The sequence below is a fragment of the Rhynchophorus ferrugineus genome, unplaced genomic scaffold (genome assembly GCF_030347505.1).
Source record: "Rhynchophorus ferrugineus isolate W39M unplaced genomic scaffold, kcgeb_rfMv2 rfM3, whole genome shotgun sequence".
NCBI lineage: Eukaryota > Metazoa > Arthropoda > Insecta > Coleoptera > Curculionidae > Rhynchophorus > Rhynchophorus ferrugineus.
In genome coordinates this window covers 47,749,514-47,762,194 of record NW_027472582.1, presented here as the reverse complement: position 1 = coordinate 47,762,194, position 12,681 = coordinate 47,749,514, and the positions used below count along the sequence as shown (strand labels likewise).

General features: G+C 32.0%; 2 protein-coding genes across 2 annotated transcripts; both read left to right on the top strand.

Moving 5' to 3' along the window:
• The first annotated feature begins 1,974 nt into the window (after positions 1–1,974).
• Positions 1,975–2,783, top strand: mRpL23 (mitochondrial ribosomal protein L23). Its single transcript, XM_076400034.1, has 3 exons — positions 1,975–2,128; positions 2,190–2,469; positions 2,526–2,783. The coding sequence occupies exons 1-3, from the start codon at positions 2,115–2,117 to the stop codon at positions 2,682–2,684; spliced, it is 453 nt and encodes a 150-aa protein (XP_076256149.1). The 5' UTR covers positions 1,975–2,114; the 3' UTR covers positions 2,685–2,783.
• Positions 2,784–3,229: 446 nt separating this feature from the next.
• On the top strand, positions 3,230–12,359 carry TTLL1B (Tubulin tyrosine ligase-like 1B). Its single transcript, XM_076401259.1, has 6 exons — positions 3,230–3,528; positions 3,578–3,937; positions 4,013–4,214; positions 4,642–4,872; positions 4,920–5,029; positions 12,102–12,359. The coding sequence occupies exons 1-6, from the start codon at positions 3,356–3,358 to the stop codon at positions 12,226–12,228; spliced, it is 1,203 nt and encodes a 400-aa protein (XP_076257374.1). The 5' UTR covers positions 3,230–3,355; the 3' UTR covers positions 12,229–12,359.
• The last annotated feature ends 322 nt before the right edge of the window (positions 12,360–12,681 follow it).

Genomic DNA, 12,681 nt, shown 5'->3' with positions numbered 1-12,681 from the left:
CCGTCAGAACAAGTCGTATCTTACAGGCCTATATCGGTGCTACCTGCGATATTAAAATTATTTGAGAAACTACTGTATGGCATTTGGGATTAATCTACAAAACGAGTAAATTGTTAATTACTGTCATCTGCTGGAATAATATCTTTTATCTGGAAAAAAAAGTAGAGTCTCACATGAAAGGGTATTCTTAACACTTAAACCTATTTCAGCTGGGGTTCTTCAGGGTAGTGTCTTGGGACCACTCCTGTATCTGCTATAGACTGTTGATATCCCACCAACAAAAGAAACAGTACTTGGGACATTTGCCGATGACAAAATTTGCAAAGCAGATTAGTCTCAAAATCAAGTAACTCTACTTACAAGTTTCAATAAAATCAAAGAGACTGATTTATCAGTCCATCATAAAGCCAATTTGGACCTATGGGGTTGCACTAAAACACCAAACCAACTGGCAATCCAACGCAGCCAAAATTATTTTGTACGATTAATTACCAATGTTTATCGCTACGTAACCAACAAAGAGCTGCAGGAAGACCGAAATCGAAGGGATTTTTAAGAAGTGATCCAAGATTTCGCCTTAAGGCATAAAATAAGGTTGCTAAATCACAGCAATATAGCTACTAGACAATACGCAGGAATCAGAAGATTAAAGTGAACCAAATCAAACGAACTTGTAAAACGTATAAGTGTTATACTTAACTTTATCTGAAGTAGTTTAGTTTTATTTTAATTTGGGAAATATAGATTTATGTATTAATCCTGTAGTCGCTTTGCTTGTCTGTTAATGCAAGTATAACATAATAGTCACAATAAAGATTGTATTAAGCATATCTAATGTATGAGCTAATTAATAAAAACATATTTGGTTACGAGAGGCATCTTCTCTCCCTTTAACATCTGAAGTACTTTTGTTTGTTTCATTAATGTGACGTTTTACACTTTAATACAATAGGTCTATTATCTCATTTCAGGCTTCTAAAATGTTCTAATAGTAACATACAATTTGAAATAAGTAACAACTACAATTTAATAAAAATGTGTATTGATCGATAACGTATCTATAAAACCAGACTCACCACTCGTTAATCTATTAAATTGCTGAAATGTTTTCCTATAAACTCAAATAGCTTCTATATAACAGTAATTTGCATATTATTATCGCTGATGTATTAGCAAGAATATTATAGGGTAACACGACAACCCTTTTATAAATAAATTAATGTTTATCTATCGCCCTGCGTCGGGTTCGGTGCGCATTAGGATTTAGACACTTTAACCTTCTTTGTAATTTATTAAAAGCGCTAATAATCATGTTTTCTTCAGGATTATGGATTTGTACACTTTAGACAAAATCTTAACTCAAGAAAAAATCAACAATTTTACAATTAGATTGAGTATTTACATTGTAAATATGTTGTCAGGATTACTACAAAAATGTCGCCCCGGGCAAATATTCCTTAACAAAAAATTTATACGGTGTGGTTTTGCATACCCATAGTACTTTTTTAAATAAGCTTTTCGGTCAGAAACAGTCAATCAGAAAATTTAAAATGGAGTACTTTGTATTTTGGCCTAGTAGTATTACTGGTAATCGCACAGTTTTACTTTTGCTGATGAAAATAAGTTGACATCATACCGAGATGACATAAAATAGATAACAAGAAAGAATTGAAACTTGTAAGACCGATTCATAAAAATAATATATTTCAGTTGAAAAGTTTAAAAGTTTCAGTTTTAAAAGAAAAAATGTTTATACCCTACGTTATATCTAGTATTGGTAATACTGTTCATAGCAGTTAATAATTTCTGTTCAGTTAAATTTAATTCATTGTTTTTATAGGGATGATTTAGATATAATATATTTCGGTCCTGCAACTTTTATTTACAACGTATTGAAATTTTGTGGCCACTAGAAATATACTTAATTTAAATCTGAATCAATGATGGATCATAAGTATTAATAATTATGGTACAACAAAATAGTCAACTAAACATACACAACTTAATCTGTAGCTGTATATTTCTTAACCTTAGTTCTTTTTTCCATAACCGCAAAGTATAGAGTTTGAGTTTATAGTACTTACAGACGATCATAGAATAGACGATATAATACAATGTCAAGTAGATGGTCACTCTTTTAATTATGTTTGGAGTAGGATAATTAATAATTGTAAATTTGTCTATTGTAGGTATCCAATATATCAGAAAGGAGGACCGCAATTGAGGGTCTTTTTACCAAATTTTTGGATGAAATTAGTAAAACCTAAGCACGAACAACCACCTAATATTGTTCAGTTTGCTTGTTCTATGGAAATGACGAAATATGATATTAAGAACTACTTAGAAAAAATATATAATGTAAGTGTAGTTGAGGTTCGTACTCGAATAGCTCTAGGTAAAACCAGAAGAGATCCTGGATTAGGGTATATTGTTAAGGATGATGACACAAAATATGCTTATGTGACTTTGGTAATAGAAATACTGTATTTATAAGCTTGTCAGATTATTAATTATAATTATTGTAGCCCAAGGAAGAAAAATTTGAATTTCCCACTTTATTCCCTAAAGTTTCTACTGATTTAGAAGATTATGAAAAAACTATTAAACAATCAAAGGATGGATTTAAAGCTTATGTAGATAGAAATAAAAATAGGCCAGGAATGCCAGGATGGTTTACGATTTAGATACTTATACAGTAGAAAATGTAAATTTGAATTTTTTTATAGTTCATGTAAATATATGTATTAAAAATATAAAATAAAGGGATTATTAATACACATATAGTCTAACAATTATAACTAGGTTTATTCAATCTATTATTCAAATATAGTATGAAAATTGGTCATTAATTTTAGAGGGTGGTTATTTTAAATAAAAGGAGTTAAATAGAAATTTCAATGTGTTATGAAAAATTCTTATAAAAATATTCCATAATGTACACTTTGACCTAGGTTTTAGCTACTGATTACTCTTAATTGATACATTATTTTATATATACATTAGTTCTGAAATTTGTGAGGTCTATTGATCAACTCTGTGATTGATCAATGTAGCAAACGTTTCATCATGCATCAGTCTTTATCTGGTTTACTTATTAATATGACTGAGATGATTATATCTTGTCAGAATTGTACATTTATCCCTAAACAATTACCCAATACTCATGTCCAGAGCATTATTGGGACTTACTATATTCTAGCAATAAGGCAAGTGGTTCACCAAAATTAAAACGCTCATTGTATATCTATGATATATGTTTTTGTAAAGTGACTTCATGCTGTGTTGCTATAACAATGAAAATGTTTAATCAATATGTTTAGGTTATATCCAAATTTCAATGTAAGTTTCAATCAGAATGAGGGTAAGTTTTTGTACTGACTTAGATAAAAGTGTCGTGGTGACTAATTGTGAAAAACGTGGGTGGATACAAGTGGGTCCTGAGGATGATTGGAATATATACTGGGCAGGAACGCAAACCTGCCGTAGTTTATTTAGCGTTGACAGTGGATATAGGATGAACGACAATCAGTAAATGGCTAATATATTTCTTTTCTTCTTAGACAATTTGTTTTTTTAGACTTATAAATCATTTTCCAAATCATTACGAAATATCTCGTAAAGATCTCCTGGTTAAAAACATTAAACGTTATAGAAGAGACCTGGAAAAAGAAGGCAATATGATGGCTGAAAGAGGCGATTCAAAGTATTTGCATTTAGATTTTATTCCAGTTACATTTGTCCTACCAGCTGATTATAATATGTTCGTGGAGGAGTACCGTAAAGCTCCACAAAGCACCTGGATTATGAAACCATGTGGCAGATCCCAAGGATCTGGTATCTTTCTTATCAACAAACTTTCAAAGCTGAAACGGTGGTCTAGAGAATCGAAAACTCCCTTCCAGCAACAATTAACCAAGGAAAGCTATGTCATATCAAAGTAGGTATACAGATCAGAATTTACAGGTAAAATAATGTTAATATCTAATATTGAAATAAAATGTTATGATTGTAGATACATTGACAATCCATTATTAATAGGTGGGAAGAAATTTGATCTCAGATTATATGTGCTCGTTACATCATTTAGACCCCTAAAAGCCTATCAATTCAAACTTGGATTTTGTCGTTTCTGTACAGTGAAGTACGATTCCAGTGTAGCTGAGCTGGATAATATGTACGTCCATTTAACAAATGTATCAGTTCAAAAGCATGGTGTAAGTTAAATGGTGATATACTAGGTGGAGTTAGTTTAATACGAGGGTTGGCTTTTTCATTTCGCGATTTGAGATCAAGTGATAAAAAACGCTTTTATATTTTCTTCAATATCATTGTTTTAGTGTAGGTTCTATATTTTTAATCAGTATCTATGCTGACACAAGAATATTGATTATGTAAGATGATTATAGAAAAAAGATGAAGATGATCTTAAAGGGTTTCACGATAAAAAATATCAATTGTCAGATGGCAGCACTGTGTTAGTATAATTGCGAAATATGAAAGGAAACCCTGGTATTTATTTGTGTTTTAAAATTTATGGAACTAAAATTTCTATTTAACAATTGCCAGCATAATATAATAAAATTACATAAACCTGCTTTTTAACATCTTGGATTTCGTAAATGTCTAAAATATTAATTTTAGGGCGAATATAACTCTTTACACGGAGGGAAATTAAGTGTACAAAATTTACGATTATACTTGGAGAGTACTAGGGGCAAGAAAGTGACAGAAAAACTCTTCGACGAGATTAGTTGGTTGATAATTCATTGTTTAAAAGCGATAGCGCCAGTGATAGCAACGGACCGTCATTGTTTTGAGTGTTATGGATACGATATTATTATCGATAATAAATTAAAACCGTGGCTTATAGAGGTAAGTTTTAGATGGATCTGTCAATTTGTCTCATTTATATTTTTTAGGTGAACGCTTCACCATCTCTAACGTCTACCACGGCTAATGATAGGATTTTGAAGCATAAATTATTGGATAATATTTTTAATATTGTCGTACCGCCTTGTGGCATACCCGAGTAAGTTCTATCTAACAATCCGTTCAAAACAGTGAACTTACGTCATTTAAATTTATGTCGCCAAAACGTTCCAATGTTGTCGCATCAACTTTGAGTTTTAGTTCATTTTGGCCTTGATATATAAAAAAATTCGAATCTAAATAAAACAATAAAAAGAAAATGTTATCAAACATAATTTATTTTAACATTATAATGCATTTAATGCTCCACAGTAATAATTTATCAAAACAAGCAAAGCTCCAACAAAAATATTTGCCAGTCTATAACTTGTAATTATTATCACTAATGTTTTGAAGAATTTTACAGACGTTTTACAACCATGCGAATTTTGTAGGCTGATTCGGTTACATGTTCGAACGTATCAGACAGCATTGTATCTCCTTTTAGCTAAAATAAAATGAGAAGGAATATATTGTCTAATTAATATACGATTATAATACGATTTTACAAATTGCGATAGGCAATTTTGATTGGCGATTAAATATTTTTATCTAAAAGGCTAGCTGAGTTAGATTAAATTCATGAAACATCTGCTCCTATGTTTGGTTTCTTTATAATTGGTCATTGAAAGTTGATCCAATGTATGTTTTTCAAAGTACTATGTGGTCCGCCGTTAGTTTTTTTCAGGCAGCATACTTGTTGATGTCTTGAGGCGAACTAAGAATCGATCTATAATTTGTTTTTTTTCGTAAGTAGTGAAGTATTGCTTAGTTAAGCAATACCAGGAGGGAATAATTGATGGTAAATATGACAGGAGAGGTAGAAAATCACAACATTCCTTGATTATTTTTGCAGCCGATGGAAATAAAATGCATTAATTTTCGGTTCGATTACATTAGTTCTCATTGGTAACGTTCCCTGGTTCAAATCACTTCAAGTTGATCCCATCAGTGTTATCATGTCATATTTTATTTGATACTTGAAGTTGATGAATCGAATTCATGTTTTTATTAATGTAGCACCAATGTGATTCACGCAGATGTCCGGCAGCTGCACTTTTCTTCAAAGCAAAATCGAAAGCAGTGCCATGTACAAGTTGTGTTTTGTTGGCATAAAGGTTTATGTGGTTAGAGTATAGAGAAAGTTAGATTTCATTAGAGTTCACAGGAATAACACGTATTGAATTTTAGTGGGAAATAATGATGTTTTAACATAAAGCTATCAAAACCTGTCAAAAACTACAATAAAGAATTTATCCAATTTTTGTTTTCAAGAGAAAGGCTTCTTATTGGAGCATGAAATGTACGAATGGGAAACTATGGAGGAAGGAGGTTATCGCTTTTAGAATTGTCAAAATGTAAAATCGCGCTCGCTGATGAAGTTTGCCGTGTTTTATGTTATGTTATGCTTACCTTGTTTGTTTTATGCCGGTAGTGAGCTAATGAGCAGGCGTCAGTTTCATGGTCGACAAAACAACGCCTTCCATAGTCTATCCAAAGTAGCAGTGAACATATGTTATCTAAATTTATGATGTCAAAATGTCGCAATGCTGTCGCATCTACTCTGAGTTTTAGTTTATTTTGGCTTTTACATCTAACAAAATTCTAGTTCAAATAAAATAATGAAACAAAAATATTATCAAATATAATTTATTTTAACATTATAGTACATCTAATGCATTTATTATCGAAAGACTTAAACTACAGTTAATTATATGGCCACAATAGTTTATAGGTTAGAGTTGTTTTATTAAATATACATTGAATTCTTTTCCCCACCACTCATAAGGTAGTACTAGGCGTGTTTTTTTAGGTAGTGGTATCCCCTAAGGGGCTAATCCACCTAATTAACAATTGTATATCCAAGTAATGTATTTTATTTTCATTAGAGAACATATTTACCTTTTACGTTTAATTCTTGTTTGATTCGATGGTGTATTTTCTTGTCAAGTAATTTTGGTATCACTGTATTTTTTGTTTTTTTTTCTGGTACTACATCTGTACACCATTGTTGATTAAATTAATTAGCGTTGGGAACTATCGACTGAAAACAGTCAAAACAGTCGATAGTTAAAAAATTAGCGACTGAAAATAGTAATTACTATTTTCACACTTTACAATACAACTTCCTACAGTTATCGTATATTCATTATATAGTCGTCATATAGTTGTTTCCACTCTCACTGTCCTGTTTTGGAAATTATCAGGAAATTATCAATTCTAACTAATTCTATTAGTTAACAGTCTATCTACCATTTGTTTACGATTACGATTTCATCATTTGTAAATTTCTTCTTCAATGTGCCTGATCAAGTTCATCCAAACCAAAGGTGTTATTAACCATTCCAACTCAAATCATTTAAATACACAAATTGAAATAATAAGTTTTCTTTGATTTTATTATATGTTTTAAAAATTGTATTATTTCAAAAGCCATGTCTGGAAGTTCCATTAGACCTCTCTAACCCTCGTGGGTTATATAACAGTGTACGAAGTGTGTGTTCTACATGCTTCAAAGACCATATCTCATAACTCAAGCTATTTATCGATACTTTCCAGACAGTTTTGTTTAAAATAATTGTATTAAATTATGTTAATATTAAAAAACTACTCACTGTTTTTATACTTTTTATATACTTGTTCTCTGATATACTTGTTCTCTCATATACTTGTCACTCGTATGAAGACTGTGTTTTTTCGTTGAATCCAAGATTATATTTTTCATTTTTGAGATATTTTAATGATCGTGCCCATACTAATATTTAGCGCATCTGCAACACGCTAAAATACTTTCAATACAAAACTTTAAAACTGAATATTTAACAGTAAAAATATTTACCTCTAACGAATTTTACTGACAAGAGGGGGCAAGAAGTAATTGATTAGAGACGCAATCTGTTCGGTCTGGCTTCGGCATTCTGTTATAACTAATATTTTTAAGAATTTTGACATCCGAACGGCTTTTGCAGGTCCCTTCGTTTACGTGTTTTTATGTTGTTACGTATCCTTTTTTAACTGGAATAAAATGAAAATATTGTCTGACTCTATAACAAATTTAAAAATTGCGACAGGGAATACGTTAAACATCTGGATGACGTATGTTCACTGCTCCTTTGGATAGACTCTAGTGCCATTGCTTCTCAGCCTAAATCAGATCGTGGTCCACGGTTCAGAACTACTAAAGATCGCTTCTACAACTAACTTCAACAAGTGTTTAATTCAACTCCAACAACTCTCAGTCTCAGCTAAAATTGGCTGGGAAGAAATTTGGCTATGGAGAAATGATTGACAGTGGTTTACGTTTATTGTCGTTTACCTTATTAAATAACTTTGTAGTGGGTAACACTGTATTTCAATACCTTCCGGAGTACCACGAACATAGTCAAATCCAAGATATATTGATTCAGCGGTGTTGGATTATATTTGCGTTAATACTCGGTTTCGTTCGATTCTTAACAATGTAGGAGCGATGCGAGGACCTGATTGTGGATCTCATCTCCTTCGTTCAACAGCGCAACTGCGACTTCAACGGGCAAATTGTAAAAAGTCACATACTGCTTTTCTTTCGTTTGTATATAAATTTCTTTCACTAGAACACCTAAACGATACAAATGTTGTAAAGCAAATATCTGAAACAATTGTTGATGTGCCACTAAAGTATGCATACCTGGGAAGGTCATCAGCCAATGACCTCGCCAAAGGTGTTATTACAAATGGTTAACAAATTATAAATACATTATATTATAAAGATTTTTCCTAATATGTAGATCGTAGGGTATCCTGGAACAGCTTGAGTGGGATCTGTTGGAGGAGGAGAACAAGCTTTGGCTCGTTAAGAAGAACTTCTTCTCCTCTGCTCTTTCTGCTCACTGTCAATTTGTCAAAAAATTTGCCCGATGAGCCAATACATTTGATATAATTTAAGTCCAAGTTGTTTTCGTTTAGAGAGTATGTGCTTCTTCCAGGTTAGGCGTCGATCTAAGTGCATACCAAGATATTTAACATGCTCTGCTTGAGGGAGTTGACGATGATTGATATTCACTGGTGGACATGTTCTTCTACGCAGGGTAAACGTTACATGGGTGGATTTTGTTTCATTGGCTTTAATGCGCCATGTCTTAAACTATAATTGTATTTGCTCCAGGTGGGTTTGTAAGTTTATTGATGCTGTGACTGAATCTTCATGGGATGCTAAGATTGCTGTGTAGTCTGCGTATGTTGCCACATTAGTTATTTTTGTGGTGGGCAGATCAGCCGTATACAGAAAATACAGTACTGGACCCATTACACTACCTTGCGGAACTCCTGAATATATGGGATGGAATTCGGTATGTTCATCGCCTTGATTTACAATAAAATGTCTATCAGTGCGTATGCCATACTTTGTCAAGAGCTTGAGATATATTTAAAAAAACAGCCAAACAATATCTTTTGGCATTTAAGTCAGTGTTTATTTTGTTCACAAGTCTATGCACTTGTTCTATAGTTCCATGCTTATTGCGAAACCCAAACTGATGTTCTGGAATAATTTTTCTTTTTTCTATCATACAGTTTAGCTTCTTTATAGGTAATAAACTAATAGGCCGGCAGGAGTTCACATCTTCTGGTATTTTTCCTGGTGTGAGAATCATTAATATTTTAGCTACTTTTCAGGGAAGTAATTAATTCGTAGCATAGCATTAAATATAAATGCTAATAGTTTTATACCCTTTTCCGATAGTTCTTTTAAAATTTTTCCTGTAATTAAGTCATAACAAGGAGCTTTTTTAATATTAATCTCTCTCATTATTGTTTGTTTAACTTTTTTGACCGTTAATTTCTCGTGCGGTAAGTACCTTTTGAAATGGCGAATCTAGAAAACTAGTAATTTTATTTTCGTCATCTTTATGTAGCTGAGACTGGAAAGGTTTAAAAACATTTTTTAAGTGTTTTGAGAAAATATCGGCCTGAATGATCAGAACAGGTCGAAAGGTCAATATTTTTTGTAATACAGAAATCTATTGTATCTGGTTTTTTATTTCTGTCTGAAGGCCAATATGTTGGTTCACTAGTAGAGTTTTTATTGCTTTTAGCAGTTCTCTACCTTTTGAGGTTATTATTCTTGAACCCCACATTAAATGTTTTGCATTGTAATCTCCTCCGGCTATAAATCTATTACCTAGCGTACTAAAAAATTCTTGAAAGTGTTCTACCTTGTTGTTATGTTTGGGTGGGCAATAAATCGCAAACATTGTTAATAATCCATGCACTCCCTATATGTTTATACTGGTTGCTTGCAGGTAGTCTTTGCGGAATTTTTCTTTTATTTGGTTGGAAGTTTATATTTGGGAATTTTCTAATAATGTTTGTCCGTAAAATGTGTTTCGGAAACCATCATAACGTCAATATTTTGTTCAGTTACGAAAATTTTTAGTTCCCTGTCGTGTTGTTGGAACTCATTGGCATTTCAGACTGCGATTTTGTAGTTAATGTTTTCAGGTATTAGGCAAGTTTGCTGACGACGGTTGTGAGTAGACCAAGCATCGTATTCATTTAATCCATTACTTTGGCCATCATGTTTTCTAATCTAGAGATGTTGCTGCTAATTTCAGTAGTTTGTGATGTTGTTTCTCGATTTTGTATTGAACCATTTTCAATCATTTGGGCATAAGTTATATCTGGTTGACTTGGTCTAGTGGGTAGACTCGTAGGTGTGGATTGTTTTTATTGCTGTTGATGACTTTTTTCTCTTAATGCAGGATATAGTTTCTGTTGTTTGTGAACTGCGCAACCCTTGCAGTTCGCTGGATGATTTGTTACAGTTAGCACATTTCACTTTATCATATCATTCTCGTGCACATTTTACGCATCTAAATGATTTGCGACAGTAAGTTTTTGTGTCCCGTACGCTTGACACCCCTTGCATTGTGGTATTATTGTTTTTGTATGTGGTGGTTCGCATTTAATAATATTGTTTTCTAATTTGGTTATTTTATACACCGCCTTATTATTTCCATTATGTTTTAAAACAATATAGAACATAGGCAAAGGTTTCTATCTCATGCGATGTCGTATATTGTGAACATTTACGACCTAGTGCCCTTGTTCAGCTGGCACAAGGTAGCGGTGGTATTAAAGTCCGTCCCGTGATGTAATCCTTTTTAAAACACGAATTTAAATGTTTTCTCGGATTTAGGCCTGAATGTATGGTACTGGGTATTTCTTTCGTCTAATTCTTTCACTAGAACTTTAAAGTGCTCCGCTTCGAACAATTGGATTTTTATTGTTTCATAGCTCACTGTTTTAATTATATAGTTCGTAGTAATAGTTTTCAGTACGTCATAGATTTGTTTCATGACTCCTACCTTATAAACTGTTATTGGTGGTGGTTTGGGAACAACTTTTTCAGGGCTTGGTTGTATATTCTCTTCAATTTCTTCCGATAGATCGCTAAAGCTGTCTTTTGTCTCTATTGCTTTCTGTAACCAATAGTCACTGATCCTTGTTTGTTTCCTCGCGATTTCGTCTTCTGAGCTTCTCAATCGTTTTTTGATAATGACTGTAGTCCATTCTGTTTGTGGGGTTTGCGTTATTGCTGATTCTTCGAATTTTGTACCATAGTGTGCAGGTGATTGGGTTGAATCGCTATGGTTTGCCATTTTTAGATTTTTAATATTTAATTTTTTTTACTTCCAAAGGTTAAAAAGATATAAAATAAAAATACATTGTTTATTTCACGCATTTCATTTTTCACTCGCGTATTATTTTTTGAACTAGTTTTTGACCAAAAATACTATAAATGAGTTTTAAAAGGACTGTAGTGAAGTAGGGAAAATAATTTTTAGAACACTAATAAAAACGAGATGCAGTCTTTTTGTCTGGTCACGTAAAAATGTATTCACTACACTTTAGGTCCACTGAGAGTCGGATATCCGCATCTGTTATGCGTTTTTAAGACTCAAATAACCGTAATAAAATACTGAATTTAATATGCGTCTTTACCCTACGAAGGTTGGAACCGAACTTTAATAATATTATAATATGATTATTTTTTAGTCGATATTATACCTTTTAATAAACATGTTTCGTATTAATTTACGTTATGTTATGTTAATTAGCTTTTTCGTTATTAATTTTTTATTTTTAACTTCTAGCGTTAGATGGAACAAAATTCCGCCGGCTGAAGCCTTGGGCGACTTTGAGTTACTCATCGATGAAGATTTGTTAAACCTAAACGAAAATGGAGAAAACGGCTCTATGCGAAACTCTAAGTGGAAATGAAACTATCATCTTGATTTTCTGTTTCATCTTATCTTTATTTATTCATATTCCATCACTGGACATATATTTAAACCTATTAATTTAATGTAGAGTATAGAAGAAATATATAAACTTCGATTATCACAATAAAAAGAAACAAATTAAATATTTAATGCGAAAAAACTATTTAATTTCTTATATAATAGTTTACAAATTACATTGCCACATTCAAATTTCCATATAGTTTAAGCTTGATTTTTATATAATTATCTAATTTTAATTTTTATGTATCTTTTGGTAATACATTATATAATATATTGCCTTTTTATAACACTCTTTGATTTTTGTATAACTATTTAAACTTAATTAATAAATTAGTTACAATTGATCCTTATTAGTGCTATTCACTTAATACGATGGCAGTTTGATAAATCGGTGCGTGTTTTCCCGCTGTAACTTTAAATCCATCACTGC